Here is a 21,589-nt window from a genome sequence, read left to right as displayed (position 1 = left end):
ATTCAGATCCAGGCTCAGTAATGTAGTACTCAGTGCTAAAATGGTGTACACAACATTAATAGTCGCAACTGGTACAAAGTGTTTTGAAATGCAACATGAGATTTTATTGCTTTTTAAATATAAAAGTGCTTCATATATGAAAACTTGAAGCTAAAAGTGCTACATATATGAAAACTTGAAGCAGTAATTGATATTAAAAGACATTTAAAAAATATCATTTTGTGCATATGGTGATTGAATTTGTATCATGTTTTATGTGGATTACTCTTTGTCTCCTCGAATTACTCTTTTTTTTTTTTCCACTTGGATTACACTTTTTCCTCATACTCGTACATACTCACCAGAGGTTGGTATGTATGAAATGTTACTAAGGCCTACTGGAGGCAGCGCTTTCATAAATAAATATGAATTAAATAAGTTCATTTGAGTAAAATGCTTGTTTTAGTTCTATCCTTTAGTTCAGTTCGAGTGTAATCATCATAAATGCAATGAAATGTGTTTATCTACTGTAACTGCTATGCCCATGCGCATTTCTGTGATAATGTAATTAAATGCCAACACATTCAAGAAGGACATTTAAGAGGTGGACCACTGCATTTAATTTACAACTTAACAACTTTAATACTTTGTTTTCTATCTTTTTTTCCTGATTAAGCCAGTAATTAATTTGCACGACACCCAGCTTTTCCAGGAGTCACAATCCATTCAAAGTAGAGCTAGATGCAATATTGTCTTCTTCCAGCCACTGCACAGAGATTATAGAAATTAACGGCTCAGTCCATGATCTAAGAGATCAGCTAAGGTCTTTCTTAATGGTACCAAATGAAAAACCTGCAGCTTATACATGCATATGCTATGCCTGCTGTATAAGGTCAATACTGGAGTTTTAAGAAGCCACAAAACCATTCGGGGCCCCGAGTGGCCAAGTGGTCTAAAGCGCTCTTCATTACGGATCACTGCCATCTCACCTCTGTCTGCGGCGGTTCGAGTCTAAGATTCAGCCAATGTGGGTATGTGGGAAAGCTTGCTAGTAGCTTCTCGTGGGTCGGTGGTTCTTTCCGGGGTTTTCTCTGGTTCTTCCTCCACCATTAATACTGGCCGCCATGTATAGCCTATCATGTGCTGCAAAATGGCGTTAAACCCCACAACAACAACAACCACAAAACCATTCATTTTAAAACCTAACTTTGAAGAAAAATGAGGTGCGAAGCCCAAACCAACAACTATCATGTAATTAAAAAAAGCCACTTATGCTTTATTTTTTGTCTTCCATCTCATCCAAAGCATTGGAATATGCCTCTCCCTTGATAATTCCAAAAATATAGACCGCACCAAAAGTGAGGGTGTTAGTTACTGAGGGACTTCTGAGAGATGAAGGTGGTGCTTGAGAAGACTGGAGGGTGGGGGTACCAGCACTGTTTAATGAATGCTCATTTTATAATTGCATTGGGAATAATTGTCAATAATCCACTTTTTATAATGAAATTGTGTGCATTTCGTTATAAATTGCCATTATTTTCAAAATAACCCATCTCTGAATGATCATGATTAACAACTCCAAAAAGTTTGAAGACATCATATATATGTGTGCCTCAGAGTTTTGTGTATTACATAACTGCTACTTTGCTCAAGAAGACAAGATTCCTTTTGTTCATAAAGTGAGGATTTTAGGTTTACTACAAACTTTGTAACTTACTTTACCATAATGAACTATATCTATCAAAAAAAAGCTTTCAATTAACCACGCACTTCTTTGCTTGGCTACCTTGCTATCTTTTATCACATTTGTGAATGACTAGGATTATTTAAATTAGTTTAATTGCTCCTCACACATTGATATTTTTAAGTGCTTGACTGGTCAATTGAAATGAGTCAGCCTGCCACAGGCTGACCACTTTCTCTCGCAGGTAGTATTTGGATGCCTTTTAACTTTTGTTTTATTCCTTCCCTTTAGCTGATTTGATACAAAAGACGTAATTAACATGACAATACAAAGATGCTTTCTTTTAATTGAGTGTAACAATACAACAAATACAGTCACAAAACACGGCAAGTAATTAGGTTCTCATAGAAATGGACATGGTAGTGACAGTAGATTGACATTTTTCACATTTGAATATAAGTGAGCATTTTTGCATTTATTATGATCACACGGAAACTGAATGAAAATATACAACTAGAACACAAATTTCACTTGACGAAACTTATTTTATTGCTATTTACTTCAAGTAGGCAGTAGTGACATTTTTTTCTGATCAGATATTGTTATTTACTGTGTACTGAGAATTTTTAGGGAAAGAAAATGTAGGGCTTTTTTTTAATAGAATATCATGATGTTGGTTTAAATTTCTTGATAATAACCTCCGATTTCAACAATATGAGCAATATATCAGGGTCACGTTTATCAGTTTTTATTGTGATTTTCTTCATGTTCAGCATACACCTCTCCCTCGATAACTCACGCATAATGGGGTCTACAAACATAGACTGCACTATAAGCAAGGGTCAACTTTTCAAGGGACATCCAAAAATTGAAAAAAAATCTGCTATATACATAGAGAAACCAGGGGGTTGTTACTGAACTGGGCTAAATCCTCATTTTACAATCACATCGATAATAATTGTTAATAACGCACTTTATCTAATGAAGTTTTTCGCTATTCAGTATAAATAACATTTGTTTTCAAAATTTCCAACATGTGAAAGGTTCCCAGACTATTATTAAATAGTGTAGTAGCATCCAGAATGGTATTAAATAGTGTAGTAGCAAGTCAGGAGTCAAAGTTGCCAGAAAATAGACTATCTGTTGATATATCACCAAACAAGATTCCTATTTTTACAAAAACTAGCAACATTTATTTTGTGAGACAATTGTCTACATCGAAACTCAATTTTTGTGTTGTTCAATTAGTACAATATTGATGTCGTGATTTCATTGAAAGTAATAGTGAAACTTCTTATCAAATATAATGAGCATCATGGTTTTAGGAATTAGAAATGGAGCCTGTGCCCATCAGGTTGTAGAGGTATTGTACCAATTAAAAAATATTTTCATGAGGAAATTGCTAATATTGGAATTCAGTTTGATCATGTTTCCAAGCACGACGATATGTTGGCTCAGTGCTGTCCATCAATCTATCACACACCTTTGTTATCAAAATAGCTCAAGAGCTATTGATCCAAACCAGACCTTTGTTTAATGATTACACAAGATTTCATCACCTTTTGTTTTATGTACAGAACTTTTAACATCAAAACTTTTTCTATTTTATCTTAATGTGCTTCATGTTTTCATTTATTTGGAATGGTTTATGTTCCCAACAATTTGTGCAATTTTTCATTTTTACATTTTATGAACTTTACCTTTGGTTGACACCATTAACATACATACAAATACACACACATACTTGACCTAAACGAAGCCAAATTTGAGATTTAAATACCATGAGATGGTCCCAGTATCTTAGTCCAAGCGACTATCTGTTGTTTTCCAAACTTTTTTAAATACATGTACTTTTGACAAAAGCCTTGTAAGCATGCTTTTGAAGAATTTGCTTGAGGTAGATTTGGTATGTATATTTGTATTAAAATATACAAAATACCAGTATAGATTTTAGTCAATTGTTTTTATCATTCTTTTCTTTATTTTTCTGTCTTTTTACAGATTTTTAGCTTTTTGTACTTGTACTCTTGTAAAAAAAAAAGTTACTTGAAGTGTGGCAATAAATGAATTTGGTATGATGACTTGCATTAATATCTTTAGAGCAGCGGGGCCCCAAGTGGTCGAGTCGTCTAAAGCGCTCACCGTTATGGATCACTGCCATCTCACCTCTGTCTGCATGGATTCGAGTCTCGGGTTCAGCCTATGTGGGTATGTGAGAAAGCTTGCCAGTAGCTTCTCGTGGGTCAGTGGTTCTTTCCGGGGTTTTCCTGGGTTCTTCCTCCACCATTAATACTGGCCGCCATGTATAGCCTATCTTGTGCTGAAAAATGGCGTTAAACCCTACAACAACAACAACTCTAGAGCTGCTTTCAAATTTCAAATCATTATAGCAATTTTTTCCATTATATATACACGCGCACACACATTTTAAATTTGACTATTTGATTTACAAAACATTGTTAGCACAGTTAAGCACAAATCACTTGATATACACATTAAATTTGGTAGCCATATTTGTATTTATGTGTCGTGTTTCTGAATTTGTTTAATTTGACCTTTTGCAAATAGCTTGAAACTAAGTATTTTATCTATTTTCATTCTTTACTTAATTTTTACAATTGTTCTTCAATAGATTGAGGATTTCATGCAGTCCAATCAGACTGTTGTCCCTAGTATCCGTGGAAAAAGAAGACGATCCCTAGACCAATCCGTATTACCATCCGAAAATAGCAGTGTCAGATCCACACGATCCTCGTTTCCCTCCAATCCAAATGTCAGCAGATATGGGGAGAAAGAAACACCCAGAACCTATATTGAAGGATACCTTGCAGCAGTTGGTAATGAGAGATGCAGTTGTCATTTAAACTTGTTCAAAAAATTGTCCTTCATACTTTTGTAAGAAAATATTGTAGCTGTGGTTTTCTATGCATGTAACATTTTTCCATGCATTTTTGTCTGTTTGCATAATTTTGCACAACTTCTTTCCCTGCATTCAAGACATAAACTTCAAACCTTTAGATATATTTCAAAGTGATGTATAGCATTTGCAGTAGTTGTAATATTATCAAACCTGCCAGTCCTCCATATTTAGGCATGAGACTCATGATTTTTAATGTACACTCCTGCTTGGAGTATAACTTCTTATGATTTTTAATGTACACTCCTGCTTGGAGTATAACTTATGATTTTTAATGTGCACTCCTGCTTGGAGTATAACTTCTTATGATTTTTAATGTGCACACCTGCTTGGAGTATAACTTCTCATGATTTTTAATGTGCACTCCTGCTTGGAGTATAACTTCTTATGATTTTTAATGTACACTCCTGCTTGGAGTATAACTTCTTATGATTTTTAATGTGCACTCCTGCTTGGAGTATAACTTCTTATGATTTTTAATGTACACTCCTGCTTGGAGTATAACTTCTCATGATTTTTAATGTACACTCCTGCTTGGAGTATAACTTCTTATGATTTTTAATGTGCACACCTGCTTGGAGTATAACTTCTCATGATTTTTAATGTGCACTCCTGCTTGGAGTATAACTTCTTATGATTTTTAATGTACACTCCTGCTTGGAGTATAACTTCTTATGATTTTTAATGTGCACTCCTGCTTGGAGTATAACTTCTTATGATTTTTAATGTACACTCCTGCTTGGAGTATAACTTCTCATGATTTTTAATGTACACTCCTGCTTGGAGTATAACTTCTTATGATTTTTAATGTGCACACCTGCTTGGAGTATAACTTCTCATGATTTTTAATGTGCACTCCTGCTTGGAGTATAACTTCTTATGATTTTTAATGTACACTCCTGCTTGGAGTATAACTTCTTATGATTTTTAATGTGCACTCCTGCTTGGAGTATAACTTCTTATGATTTTTAATGTACACTCCTGCTTGGAGTATAACTTCTCATGATTTTTAATGTACACTCCTGCTTGGAGTATAACTTCTTATGATTTTTAATGTGCACTCCTGCTTGGAGTATAACTTCTTATGATTTTTAATGTGCACTCCTGCTTGGAGTATAACTTCTTATGATTTTTAATGTGCACTCCTGCTTGGAGTATAACTTTTTATGATTTTTAATGTACATCTGCTTGGAGTATAACTTCTCGTAATTTTTTATCATCGTGGAAAAAGAACAAAAATCTTTGTACAATAGTAATTCACATTCCCTTTCCATGTCTTGAGTGTGGTTTCTGCATTTGTTTATCAACTGTGCAACAGAAGTGGATACTTGAATGCATACAGCAAAATGGCAAAAAGATGAAACATTTTCAAAAAAGGGTATAGACAAGGGTTCCTGTGTATATTCAAAGCGATGAATGGTATTTTTTACACATTTTGTAGCATATGCTGGTGTGATTTCTCGATTTCACATGGCAGGAAGAATGGCACAGTAAAACACACGTGCATAAAGAAACATCAGTTTAATAAACATTGCATAGAAAGCAACAAAAAAAAATAGATTTCAGTTTTTGAGCACCATGACAGCATTATTAATGCTGAATGCTTGTTCGTGTAATTCTTTATTAAACACAATTTGCCCTTAAGCTGTGTTGATCATGTTGGTGCATTATTTTAAATAAAAGTATCCTGATAGTGAAATAGCAAAAATGTATGGCGGTGCTAGATGAAACTGCAGCTATTGTCAGGTAAATGGGTTGTAGAGAAAATGATAAAGTTGTAATGGCTTTAAAAAATGGGCCTTATTCAGTTGCTAGAGATGGCAGCAACCAAAGTGACTCAAAGTTTTAGTGATCTTTTTTAACCAGGAAAGGCAGCAAATTGAAAGCTGCTTTCTTTAAATACTGCCATTAGAGGGAGATTCAACAGATGTTACTACAGAAAATCTTTTGCTTTATAACTTGTAATTATGTGACATTTCTATGACAACTTGCTTAACTTTAAGTGCTGTCAGATTATAACACAGTTATGATGGGGTGCAAAACTGGAGTTTACAAATATTTTTTTAAATAAAAAATATGTGGCAAAGATGCATTTAAAGTCAGTGGCCATGTGAGAGAAAAAATATCTCCTGATTTCTCATTTGGAATGTTGGCAGGTATGCAGTTTCATCCATTTCTTTCAGAGATGGACCTAAAGTTTGGCTAATACGATTGGGATAAATGCCAGAGAAAAGTGTGTGGTATATATTTCTTTGCAATTGCTTTTTTGAAGTGAGGGCATCTTAGTTTGCTCTCTCTGTTCTTCCATACATCTATCCCAAGAAGCTTGTTCCAAAACTATTCTATGTAGTTTACTAAAACTTTAATCACTGGAATATATTACCTCTCAGTATTGCAGACATGCCAACTTACAGGTTACGGAAACGGCCCTTACAATACGGACTTATGGAATAAAAACGCAGATTATTGGAATTGTGATTGTTTGCGGTGAAATCCGATACTGGTTTATGTGTATTTGATTTGGATCCAGGTTTCATGTTAGATTCAGTGGAACTGGCCAGACTAACTTTACAGGAGTACCTCAGATGCTTTGAATTGCACACATTTTGTGATGCAAAACATCTGCATGATCAAGCTGTTTTGTTTTTTTAATGGTATCCAACAAGTGATGCATTTTTAAGGAGGATGAAAGGGACAATAAACTTTTTAAAAAGTTTTAATACTCAGTACAGAAGAATACAATACATATTTGGGGATAAAAGCAGGAAGGGCAAAACTTAATTTAGTGGACATTGTGTGTGGATTTGAGTATGTCTCATGGCAAGAAAAAAAGATTGCCTTCCCAATGGCCCACATGATTTTTTTTTTTTAAATTTAAGGATTACATCAGGTTGAGAGATCACAAGAAGCCATTTAACTACATAGAATTTGAACTGCAGATTGTGAAACCTCTGGAGGTAACTATGGTCCAAGCAGACTTTATAAACTTTTTAGATGACTACAGTGTTTACTGTTGCAGCATCAATCTTCATTCACACTTCCAGGGCTTGTGATTTGGTAGTGTTAAGAGTTATTCATTCTCCTCAAATAAGTATTTCATCTTTTTAGGGCACATCATCGATTATGGCACATGACATCATATATCAAAATGGTGGAACCTGTAAACATATTAATATTTGTGAAAGACATTTGGGGCAAAAATTGAAACATTCTCCCAGAAAACTTCTGGAAATCTATGTTTTGAACAATAAAATTTTGGAGAGTGATGAATTGTGCTTCTGGAAGCAATTTAAGGAGCGCTTTGGCACACAAGAGTGATTGAGCTCCTCAAAATACAAGCCCTGCACTTCTGGCTTTTTGAATTTGTTTTAAATTTTTACAAATGACAGAACATTATCTTTTGTTAAGACCTTTCTGAAAACTGGTCTAAGTTATGGAAAAAATTTGACTGCCCTAATTTTGAGAAGGTCTTGTTAGGGTTGATTGGTCTGATATTGTGTATCATGTTATTCCAGGAGGGAATTACCCTTGTCATTAGCACCTGTGCCATAGTCCGCATTTTTTCTAAGAATTCATTTGCATTTGTGCTGAAAAGTTGCTCTGTGAATTGTACCTTCACCTCACATTAAATTGTACATAAGGCAAACTAATATGGGTTTCTGTATTTTTCAGAGCTTATTGCTTCAGTCCCTTGTTTTGTTTGTGAAATAATTAAGCTCATTTCCATTTTTCCAGGCATTTGTTGATAGCAACCTCAGCATTGCCTAGTTAAGTTCCCCCACCCCATCCATGGTGTTAGATAAACTATTACACCTTTCAACTGTTTTATTCAGGCATGGGAAAGGTATCTGCTCCCTTCATTGCCAAACCTGAGACATTCTTTAAAGTGTTTAAATGCAAGTTCAGTAGAGAACTTAATGCTACTGTGAAATGTTGATTATCATTTAGCGAGTGGTGTTCCTTTAGTTAGTGAACATTTATTTATATTCCACTTTATTTTATGTTGTGTTGGTCTCAAATAAGGGGGTCACCACCAGTTTCTAATTATCTATTTTTCTAGTCCATTTTATTCTAGGCATTCCCTAACCACCAGTAGCCAGTTCATTTTTCTGCCTAAATCAGGTTGAGCAAACCAGCTACTTTCAATGCCATCTGTTACTTTGCAATCTTTACCAGCTACTTTCTGTTTTTATGGAATGCCTTGTACCACACTAATTATAGACATCTCAGGGTAATGCAGCTGCCAACCAGGTGAGCAGCCTCTGGACGCCTTTATTTCATTTTGTAACCAATTTGTGCGGCTTTGAAAACGACATCTTAGTTGGTATTTGAATTACTGATATTATGCTGATGGGAAAGAGGGTCATATTCTTGTCACAGATGAACGGTTGTATCAACCAAGAAATCCTAAAAATGTGAACCCACAAAATAAAAGTTAATTTGCAATATATACCATATTTTACATAGTCTATACACTGTGTGCTTAAGAAGTTATTATTTTGATCAATTTCATGAGGATGAAGTTCGTCACATTAAGCGGACACCAGTGATATGTAGTCATTAATGGTATATTTGTACTGAAAGAATTAGCATCTTTTGTCTTTGTTGGGAGTTCTCCATTTTGGAGATGCATTGTCTTTTGCAGTGTGGTAGTTCTGAATAAAGCACATGTTAGATTCTTTGCATAATAAATTTTATCCATAAAGTGATGTTGAAATGAGACATTGGACATGCAAAATGGTAAGTTCTAAAAAAAAATCATGATGTTATACATGGGTTTTAGCAGCTGCCTACCTCCCATACATCCATGACAGGTTAAAGAAACGTGTTCAGTAAGGGGTAATTTTGGCAAGATTTGACCAAGAAAGTGTGGGTATACTTATTAAGGCAGATGTGATTATAAGTATAAATACAGTATAACGGATAAATGCTAATATAAATTATGGCTTTATTTCATCAACTTATTGCCTTCTGTTGCTATAGGCTCTGATGTAGAAGAGACACCAGCATTATTACCAAAGAGAAAGAAACCTTCGAAGCGGCGCAGTGTGCCAGACATTCCAAGTTTTTCAGCAACACGATCTTACTCTAGGTACTGGTTTATTCTTTCTTATGTCATTTATGTAGGGACTGTAAGGGGGTCAATCAAACATCAATAAAGACAAATAAATTGTAGCCATTCGGTTGCAATTCAAATCCAGTCCAGTCATGCATTCTTCCTTTTTATGTCTGGCACAGCAAGCAGGATTCTACATCTAAACTTCAAACTAGCTAGGTACCATGCAGTTAAGTGGAAGCTGTTGTTGAGACAGAGATGTTTGCCAGAAGACAGCATGTATAACAGGCAGGGCTTGGCATGTCATCATGGAAAGGTCAAATGGTAGGGAGAACATAGAGAGATAGGGAGGTCCCAGATTCAAGCTCCAGTCTGGCTTTTCATTTTCTCTGTTACATGTGCAATTTACTTGTGTAGAATTAAATTGAAGAAACTTTCGATCTAGAGAAAACTATATGACTTTTTATTTGATTTTATAATAGTTTATCTTTCCACAAACTATAGCCAGCTACCTGCGAGATTTGTAAAATTTATATTTGAGATCTTCCATCACTTAAAGGGTTCTGCATACAGGAAATGGTAAAGTGCTTGCACAGAATATATGTTTAATAATTCACAAATGTCTAAGATCACAGAAATAGATTAAGCACCAGCAGAAAATTAGTCCTTTGATAAAGGACATTAATGAATTATTGGATATAATTGCTGCTAAGTTGTATTATTCTGTTTATTTTGTACTTAATGGGAAACATTCAGTCACTTCCTGTTTATGATCAAGAAAACAAAATATGCAGGCAGCTCTGAGGCTGGGCCTTTGAATATGTTGCATCAACAATAAATGGTAAGAAATATGAATGACACATGTCGTCATTGTGGATGAATTAACCAAGTGTTTGGTGTGATATCATAGGGTAAAATTATGCTGACTTGGCAGACATTTTACAAGCCCCACCCAAATCTGAAGTAGTTCCAGACAGAAAAGGTGTTTTCAACAACTGTCTTGCGGCTGATAATTCACTAGTGAATTTTTTTTCTGTAAATAACCAAGTGAAATTAGTGAATGTAATAGAGATTGATTTTGGAGGTTAATTGATTCAACATTTTTAACAAAGCAGGCAGTCACAATATTTGCCAGATTTAAATGAAAAAAGACATAAAAAAAACTCTTAGCTGTTGTGATTTGGCAGGGTGGACAATGTACAATTTTTATTTTAATGGATTGCACATGTTGGATATAGTAGTGTATTCCTGTGAATCAAAATATATTTCTGATGAGGAATTGAAATATTTCTGATTTGTTTTTGAGAAAATAAAATGTAAGTTTATTACTGCACGGATTCGCTCATAATTTCATAATACATCAATAAGTAATACTGATTCTTTTATCAATAGATTTTTTTCCATGCATAACAAATTGTGCATTGAAAAAAAGCAACATGTAAAGCCATTACATGTGACAATTTGTCATGTCAAGAGTAAATAAAATATTCCATAACCATCACTCATTCATATGCATTGGGTACTGGGACAATTATTTTTCCAGATACCACAACTTTAGCCAGAAAAAATAACCAAATTTGAGTGAAAATTAGCTTTTAGGAAAGAAGTGATAAATCTTACAACAAACCTTAGAAAATTCTGTTGACAATTTTAACATTACTAAGTATCCTTCAAATAATTATAAAAATTTATTTTGTTTTTGTTGGATTTAACTGCCATTTGAACACATCTGTATCATGCCAAGGAAATTGTCGCAAAGTGCTTTTCACCAGGACGCACCTGATGGGTACAGTAGTCCCCCTCTTATAAGGCTACCCCTATTGCAACAGGGAAGTGGCCTGATAGTGAGGGTGGCCTTTCTAGAGGGGACGACAATTGCGACTTGTAAATACATATGCAGAAAGTCATAACTACATTTAATTCTAAAACATTCAATATTTTCATTTAAAAATCACATGTTGTGAAATCAATGTGAAACAGACTGTTTCATCATTTTCAAAAGAATGTTATGAATAACCATTGATATAGTTTTAAAACTGTCTTTATAATAATGTTACAGATCACATCATCTGTCACCAGCAGACACTTAAATACAATACAGATGTTCTTAAGAAGTATTATGCTTGAAAAATTGATCCAGTTTCATTTGTCCTATGCTTTCTACAGCTTTTCTTTTATCATTTTTTAGAATGTCTTGTGTTTTCATAATTATGTCCAGAAGTTCAACATTGTTTGTTGCAAGACCATAATCCCTCAATTCTGTGGAATGTAACTATGTAGTATGCAGTGTAATGCACTGTTTGGCTGGGTTTGGCTCGTCACATGTGTCACTGTCACAATCACTTTCCTCATCCTGGCATGTTTCACTAGAATTTCTAGCACCTTCTGTCATTAATGACTCCCAGTCATCACTGATTGTGTTCTCTGCAGCTAATGCATCATCACACTGAACATGATCCTTAAGGGTTGTTCCAGGTAGTATAAGGAGAAGATAGTCCTCTTCATCCCAGTTTTCCTCCGCTGCCTCTGGTACACCTGATACCTCTTGGAAAAACCCACATTTCTGAAAGAACTTTTGAATCATCTTGGCTGTCAGGACATCTCATGCTGATGTCAGCCATTGGATTGCATCCAGCAGAGTCACCTTTTGTACTATCTCCGATGCAGCTGTTATATTATCCATCAGGAACAAAACATGTCTCAGCAGCTTTTTCCCATACTTCACTTTGACCATCGGGTTTATCCCTGCATCCAAGGGCTGAAGTTTTGAAGTTGTATTTGGAAGAAAGTATGAAACTTTGACATTTGACAAATCAAGTTTGGGGTGTGCAGCACAGTTGTCGAGGAAAAGCAGGATCTTCCTGTTCTGTATTTTCATCTGCTGATTAAGGTTTTTGATCCAGGACTTAAATATCTGTCCTGTCATCCGTGCTTTTCTGTTTGCCTCATATGTAACTCTCAAACATGTCTGGCTATATCCCTTAAAGCACTTTGGATTTGCGATTTTCCAATCACCAGTGGCTTCAGTTTCTCTCCAGGACAACTGGTGCAGAGCAAAACTGTAAATCTCTCCTTTGCTATTTTCCCACCTTTACATGAATCCCCTTTTTGTGCCAGCAATTTTGTTGGTAACAGTCTAAACAACAAACCAGTCTGGTCACAATTAAAAATATCCTTGCTGTCATATCCACTGCATATATCGTTCAGTCTTTTCTTCCAATCTTCGATAACTTCATTATTAACATCAGCTTATTCTCCTTTAAGGAAAGAACACTTAATATTGTGTCAGATTTGAAATCTGTGCAACCATACGTTATTTGCGGTAAAGTTGTCATATCCCATTTCAACTGACAAAATGATTGCTTTTTCTTGGATCATTCGACTGGTGAGTGGAATTTTCTTAGCACACGCAATGCAAAACCATTCAAAAACCTTTTCATTCAAATCAGGATACAAACATCTTCTGGCTCTAAAAATCTTCCTTCCTCCATCCATTCCACTTTCCCATTTCCGCAGAATTGTTTCCGTATCTTTCACGATATTGTTTATCTGAGTCTTTCCAACATCAGTTTTTTCTGCCAGGAACCTCAAACTCTCCCCCTTTTCGTCAGTTGAATTACTTTAACTTTCTCTTCGAAATTGAGAATTTTTCTTTTCTTTGATGACATGTTGATCTTTTTGCAGTAACTTATTCCAATATTGCCAACTACAAGACTGTTATAAAAAAAATCTGCATTTAAACAAATTTCCATGTGTTTTTAAAGGAAGTGATATTGTCATGTGATTCTTTAGTTGCAGCCTGGTACCCTATTGTTTTTATGTTTCTTTACACTAAGTGAGAGAAGCCAAAACGGCTTCGATATATACCATTAACATCACTCAGATTTGACCTTGTGGCCATTAGGATTTGTGATCTTGACAATTATTTTCAGTAGTAATAGCCACTAGTTATCAAAGTGAACAAGCTCAACATCTTACTAAGGGAAGCCATAAATGCTATCAAACCATTTTCCTACTGACTTGTTAATCGATACTGCCATTTCTCAGCTGTTAATACTGTTCAGTAATTGTAATCTTAACAATAATTAGATGACTAAACCGGACATCTCATGATAACACAGCAGTAAGGCTGATCAGATTACATGTACTTACCCTTTTGTATGGATTAAAATTTGAGTCTTTCTTGGCTTTATGGAATAAATGTGGCTTCTGGTGAGGCATAAATTATATAATATTAACCTTAGTGGTATGTGTACTTTAGTCAGCACTTCTTTCAGTAATGAAAACCTGACATCCAGAAACAGAAATCTTGTGAGGGTTAAATTTTATATTACTGCACTAATATGCTGGTTGCATTAGCTGGGTGGCCTTTCATGATAAGTTCTTTTGAAAACAAACTTGTCAGTGCCAACAGATTCTGGCTGTAAGGAGTGGGTGGCTGCAGGTCAGGGGGGCCGTTCAAGAGGGGGACTACTGAATCCATGACTATGGATGACAAGTCCAATACACTACCAACTGAGCTACTGTGGCTTCCTCCAATTAAAATAAATAGTATCCTTCAGTAATTATAACAGTGCAGCTGATTAATGATTCTCATTAACTGAATCTAAATTTATTTAGCTATCCTGATCATAAGTCCTAAATAATGGAAAACTCAGTCAAAATATAATTCATTTATTAAACAGTTAGGTCAGTCTATTTAGTGTAAATAACTAATTAAAAAAAGGCTGAAAGTTATCAGGACCTGGACGACAAAAGTTATTACTATAAGAAAATTATAGATTTTTTACGGTATTCAATCTGTTTATTTTGTACAGTATTTTAAACGATTCAACAGAAGAAGAATTGGCAGATCAGCCTCAGCAGATCAGACAACCTCGTACCAGGAATAAAATTGAATTGCAGGTACCTACCAAGGATTCGGTCAATGTTAATGATGTAGATTTACCCCTTCAGGAGGAACTCCAGAGATTTAAGCGACCTCGGACTCGAAACATAATTCAGCTTTCAGTTCCACCCAGGCAGAAGGAGGCTCTAACAACTGTAGCGGAAGTTGAAATTTTGCATGTAGATGCACCTGGAGATGGTGTCACACAACCTGCTCAGCAAAATGCATTGGAGACACGTGAGGTAGGTGACCACATACATAGTCCAGATAATGATTCACCTCCTGACCAGCCAACTGGGGAGCAAACCACTGAGGCCACCCAGGAGATAATCAGGGAGAGAGAGATTACTAATGACTACAGAGAGTTGACAACAGAGCACAGCATCAGACTTTCAGGTACATTTAAGGTGAACATTGTTACATTTCATTGTACCACCTAAGGTATTATCATGCACACGCACAAAAGCAGATATATACACCCTCACATAATGTCAACCATTCGCCTAGATGCTGTCAGGACATGCAAATGCAGGAATCTTGCAAAATTTGTAAGAATTTGCTCACTTGGAGAGCAATGATGCTCGAAAACCCCTGCAAATTAGTTTAAAGTCGCATAATAAAATTGTGCTCTGCACAGTATACAATTTTTTAAAAGCTGTTCACCCTAAATGTGTTTGTTGCACCACAAGTCATGCTACCAGTATAGGTCTCGCAGTGCTTGTCACATCATCTGTCTCTTTTCAGGTTGGCAAATATTTACTTGTCTGGGTTCATCAGCTTGACATGAATGGTTGTTTAACTAAATTTGATTAGCACGTTGGATCCTGTGCACACATTCTATTGTAGTTTGGACCTTGCATCAAGGAAGTTTTTACAAATTTGTGTTTAAAACACAGGCTACCTAGAACACCAAAATGGCTGTTTCCCAATGTTGTTCATCTTCAGATGAAGATTTCATTCTACAAAAAATGGGTGATATTTGTGACAGTTAGAGTTATTGTTAAAGTTAAGAACTATGTCAGATTATTGGAGCTGAGAAAGTGTTAATGAATATAATGAATATATATATGAGTGATTTTGAACCCAAAAATAATCTTGATTATGAATCCATGTGCATAATGGATGGACAAAAACAGATGGCATGCCAATCAACCCCTCTATTAGCAGTATTTTGAAATTAAATGTAGAACAGGCAGAAAACCAAACCTAATTAAAATACAAACAATTTAAAGTAGAGGTCAATTTTCATATCTTTTCTCAAGCAGTTAGCTGTGGAAGTGTAACAGGTTTGAGATAAATTGAATAAATAAGAATCTGAACTGTTATTAAAAGTAAAGATATTTATTTAATCAAAACACATTTGTCTTAAAAAGGACATTATCACATTGATAAACGTAAAACCCTAATATAGCATTATGGATCAGACAAATCTGGCATAAAAGTCAGCAAAGCACTGATTTCAGAAAGTGAAAGAAGGAGCCTCTTTATTTTGGGGTCATAAGGATAAAGGACAAGGTCACTCACTAAAGAAAACTGGTTTCGACACAGTAATATTAGTTCTAAATCACAGACCATAACCATATATTGTGGATAGCTTGCACTTAGTATAAAGAAGAAACCTATTGGTTTTTGGTTGAAAAGGTCAAAGGATCTGATTTATTCACTTCTGTATTTATTCCATTTATAATAAAGATATAACATTCAGTTTGCATCGCTTGGCTTGTTTTATATGCCATTGCTGGTGCCACTTACTATTACTCACACACAGCAATTAATTATTATATGTATTCTTTTGAAAATTATGCATAAATAATCATTACTTGAAAACTTATAGATATAATTTGCCGATGAACTTCCTTAATTTGCCAACGAACTTCATTAATTTGCAAGGGAAAAATCACTTTTGATTCATGCCATAACCCAGACCTGCCAACTCTTATGATTTTGCCTAAAGTCTTACGAAAATTACCCTTGAAGTACAAATGACTGGATCGCTTCAGTGGCCTAGTGGTTAGAGCATCTGCCTCGGATGCAGGAGGTCGTGGTTTCAATCCCCGATGAGTCATACCAAAGACTTACAAAAATGGTGCTAACAGCTGCCTTGCTTGGTGCTCAGCATTAAGACGTTAGTGTTAGGACTGGTTGGCCTGGTGTCAGGAGAATGTGACTGTGGGACATGATGCTACATGTCTGCGTCATGATGCCCCGGTGCTAGACATCACTATAAACTGTCACACTGCAGACATCGTAGCGATGTGACTGAAAAATTGTTAAAGTTATGTTAAAAATCCAAATCACACACACACATCACTTGGCTTGATACCGCTCCGGTGGCCTAGTGGTTAGAGCATCTGCCTTGGATAAGATAGGTCACAGGTTCGAACCCCGCGTGAGTCATACCAAACACTTACAAAAATGGTACTTACAGCTGCCTCGCTTGGCGCTCAGCATTAAGAGGTTAGTGTTAGGACTGGTCGGCCTGGTGTCAGGATAATGTGACTGGGTGGGACATAATGCTACATGTCTGCAGCATGATGCCCCAGTGCTTGACATCACTATAAACTGTCACACTGCAGACATTGTAGCAATATGACTGAAAAATTGTTAAAGCTACATTAAAAATCTAAATCACACACATTTGGCTTGTTTTATATGCCATCGCTGGTGCCACTTGCTATTACTCTCACACTGCAATAATTATTATATGTATTATATTTTTTGAAAATTATGCATAAATAATCATTACTTGAAAACTCATAGATATAAATTGCCAACAAACTTCCTTAATTTGCAAGGGAAAAAAATCACTTTTGATTTATGCCATAACCCAGACCGGCCAACTCATAATTTTGCTGTAAGTCTTAAAAAAATTACCCTTAAAATACGGACTCATGGCATACTAGCAAAAGCTACAGGAAAATGATCGTTACTGAAAAATGTGGATAATTGGTTCAGCTCAGTTTTATTTGGATCTGGGTTTCATCTTAGAATTAGTCAGGAAACCAGACTAACTTTACAGCAGCACCCCAGACACTTTAAATTGCACCTATTTGTTCATGCGAAGCATCTGCATGATCAAACTGTTGATTATAGAATTTTTTTAAATGGCGTCCAGAAAGAGATGCATGTTTAAGACAAAAAGGAAAATAAGCTTCTAGAAAAGTGCTAATAATCAACACAGAAGAATAAAAATTAGCATTCAGATTCTGGTGAATAAAAGCTGGAAAGGACACAGTTATATTTATTGGACATCACATGCCAATTTGGGTATATCTCGTGGCAGGAGATATAATTGCCGTCATCATGTGAAATGGAAAAGAATTTTCAAGAATTACATAAAGTTGAGAGATAGCAACAAGCCATTGAGCTGCGTAGGGTTTGAAACTAGAGTTTGTGCAACTGTACTAGTGGTAAATAAAGTTTATGTGTACTTGACAAACTTTTTGGTTGAACATAATGTTTATCATCAATGTATCAAACTTTTAATTTTTCCAGCTTCACAATAACAGTTATTGGTATTTTCTTACACCTTACTGAAAATTGGTCAGTCTTACGGGGAAAAAAATCAGCTGCCATACTGAGACAGACTCGTCAGGGTTGGCAGGTCTGCATAACCTCAGGAATGCATCTGTGGCATAAATCGAGCATTTCCCTGTACTTTAAAAAATGGTACTGCTCATTGAGACCCATTTGTTTACAATTTCCATTAAACCATATTAATGTCAACATAGAGGACTATTAAACACCTGGTGGGTATATAATGTGCTGTTCATTGTATTCGTATTGCAGAATTTTTAAGTAGAAACTAGTCATACACCCTCCCTCTATAACTTGTGCACAACAGGGTCCAACAACATAGACCACACTATAAGAAAGGGCATGAGTTACTGACAGTTCTCAATAAAATAAGAAAGGATGGTATCTCCAATGAACATTGAGAAAACCACAGGGGTGTGTGGCAACTGGGCTGTTTAATGGCTAAATACTCGTTTGATAATAATGTTGGGAGTAATTGTCAATAAAGTGCTTCTTATAATGTAGTTGTTTCGATATCAGCTACCCTTATTTTCAAGATGCCCAGACCGCTTTGATGGCCTAGTGGTTAGAGCATCTGCCTCGGATGCGGAAGGTCATGGGTTCGATCCCTGGATGAGTCATACCAAAGACTTACAAAAATTGTACTAACAGCTGCCTCGCTTGGCGCTGAGCATTAAGAGGTTAGTGTTAGGACTGGTCAGCCTGGTGACAGGATAATGTGACTGGGTGTGACATGCTACATGTGTGTGGCATGATGCCCCAGTGCTAGACATCACTATAAACTGTCACACTGTAGACATTGTAGCGATATGACTGAAAAATTGTTAAAGATACATTAAAAATTCAAATCACACACACACACACACAAGATGCCCATCCTCTCAAAGATCGTTAACATTATTCCACCTCGTTTCAACAACCTTCACATGTATGCAGAAACGATGTGTATTACATCACTGCATTTTGTTGATGTTGATAAATGTGGTTCACTGCTTCAATAGGTCTCAGCATTGCAAAATAACGGAGCAAACAAAGATGTGAACTAGACTTCTTGTTGTTGATTCAACCAAACAAGATTCCTTTTTTTTTCTTCAGAAACTTGGGACATTTATTTTGTGAAACAAAAGTCATGGTCGAAACTAATTTTTTTAATTGTTTTACTAGTAAAATATTGATGCGGGGACATCATTGCATGTAACAGTGAAACTTTCTTCATCCTTATGGAAATCTCTGAATACCAGTTCAGGAATTTTAATTACTTACAAATTATGAAACTTGTTTCCTCATAATGAACCATGCCTGTGAAACAGCTTTATACATCACAAAATACATATATTCATGTCTATTGGTTGTCTTGTTATCTTTGATCACATTTATGAATGAATATGCTAATTTAAGTTAGTTTAATTATATTACATACACAATAATATTTATAACAGTATTCAGTTGATCAATTGAAATGAATTTACCTGAGGCATGACTGGGGCCTCTACTTGCACAGGTAGTATTTACATGCCTTTTAAGTTTTCTTTTATTCTATTCCCTCTTTGATATAAAAGACATAATTAATGCAATAATATACAAAACATGAATGTTTTTAATTCATTACAATAATACAACAAATACTTCTGCCAGTCAGATATCAAAACACGGTTGGCACTTAATTAAATTGTCATGGAAATGCTTGTGGGCATAGCTGTTGAGGTAGATAATAATATTTCATGTTTGAAAACATGAGGGCACATTTCATTTATGATGATTACACTTAAACCAACTAAAAGATAGCACTCAAACACGAATTTCGCTCTTTGAAAGTGCTGCCTGCAGCAAGTGTTAGTGACATTTTCATTGAACAAACTTGCATTGAATATTGTTATTTAAGGTGTACTATAAATGTTGCTGGGAAAGAAAATTTAATAAAATATACGACTTTAGTAAAAGTTGAGAATATCAAGTTGATTCAAATTTCCAGGTCCTAACTACTGTTTTTGACAACAAAACGAGCAATATATGAAGATTTCGATTTCCAATTTTGATAATGATTTTCGTCATGTTCAACAAATAGGGGTCAATTTGGGGGTATTTTCTTGTTTCAAAATATGGGATCCATGCTAGACCTCACGTTATAAGCAGGTTTGTGAGTTATCAGGGCATGAGTAACTGAGGGAGTAGTGTACTTGGTATTAATAACCTACTTGTGTTGCTGTGCTGTAAAACACCAAACCAGACAAAATCTTTGAAGCACATTGAAACCTCTGGACAAAAAATCCTAATTTCATCATCATTTGGGATTTTTTTTCCAAACTGAAAAGCGCAAAGCCCTAAATTTTACATCCCATTGCATATCTTAGAAAACAAAGACATGCTTAAAAAATATGGAAAACATATTGTGTCACATTGATGTTCAAAGTACTGAAGGAAATTGAAATTGTTCTAAATACTGTACGGCGTATTGTATCTACTTGAGAAAATTTTTTGAACAAAAACACCAAAAACACAAACTTAGGATGTCAAGTCAGTTATTGGAAACCTTGCCAGTGTCTACTGACAGTATCACACATTCATGTCGAGTTTATCCAGAAGTATTTTAATTTTAGCTCAGTTTTGATGATGTGCCACCCGAGAAAATTGTGGACTTTCTTAAAGATAGGAGTTTGTTTATGTATCAAATTTCTTTAGGACTTATTCGATCAAAATAAAGTTTGATATCAGTCTTTACATTTAAGAGTACCTAAGTATATATAATAAAAAAAATCAGCATTTTCCATCAGAATTTTGTGGATTTATGGCCCCTGACAAGAACTTTTGAAATGCTTCAAAGATTTAAATTAAATTTGGTATGACAATTTACATGAAGAAGACCAAAGTCATTTTAAATTTATATTAAAGCGAAATTTGACTTGGAACTTCACCTTTGAAGTTTGTTTTCACTAAGATAGACTTCATGAATTGAAATTAAATTTAGTATGAAGTTTTAGTTAGAAGACTGCTCATTGATTTGGAACTTTACCTTTACTTGCATCATATTGGTTGCTTGTTGGGAGGTCTGGTGCATATTGACACATTTCTAATTTACTGTTATCATTTAAATACCTTTTAAAGAATGCTAATAAGCTTTTATCTTTCATTTTTTAAAAGTATATCTTTACATTTGGAAGTATTTATCTTTACAAAATGATAGTAGTATTTAGGTTGACATCTTAAAAATGTGTTTTAATCAGAGCCAGGATTATGTTGATGTGCAATTAAAGCCCCCTCCCCTTATACAGGCATATATACCTACATATCAAACCAAATTTAGTATGCAGCTGGAAACTGATCAAAACCTTGAATGAGTTTAATTTCCACATTATCATTTTAAAAAGTTACGCTTCATGATTGCCTCTTCGTATCTGCAGTGTAACTTTATATTGACAAGACCTTGAATATATATCATTCCACGCTATGAATTAGAGCAGTGGTTCCCAGCCTGTGGGTCACAGGGTTATTTCATGTGGTATGTACATAAAAGTACATCTATAGCATGTT

General features: G+C 35.2%; 1 protein-coding gene across 1 annotated transcript in view; it reads left to right on the top strand.

The window, feature by feature from the left end:
- The window catches only part of LOC149780334 (uncharacterized), a 63,587-nt gene that overhangs the window by 8,803 nt on the left and 33,195 nt on the right, over nt 1–21,589 (top strand). The window contains exons 2-4 of the mRNA XM_089937213.1: nt 4,296–4,500; nt 9,564–9,672; nt 14,454–14,920. Coding sequence (XP_089793339.1) covers nt 4,296–4,500; nt 9,564–9,672; nt 14,454–14,920 — 781 coding nt within the window. The remainder of the gene's footprint in view (nt 1–4,295; nt 4,501–9,563; nt 9,673–14,453; nt 14,921–21,589) is intronic.

The sequence above is a fragment of the Sinohyriopsis cumingii genome, chromosome 16 (assembly GCF_028554795.1).
Source record: "Sinohyriopsis cumingii isolate HCF-2022 chromosome 16, ASM2855479v2, whole genome shotgun sequence".
Lineage (NCBI taxonomy): Eukaryota > Metazoa > Mollusca > Bivalvia > Unionida > Unionidae > Sinohyriopsis > Sinohyriopsis cumingii.
Note: the sequence above shows the minus strand (reverse complement) of the source record. Positions and strands in the feature narration are given on the sequence as shown.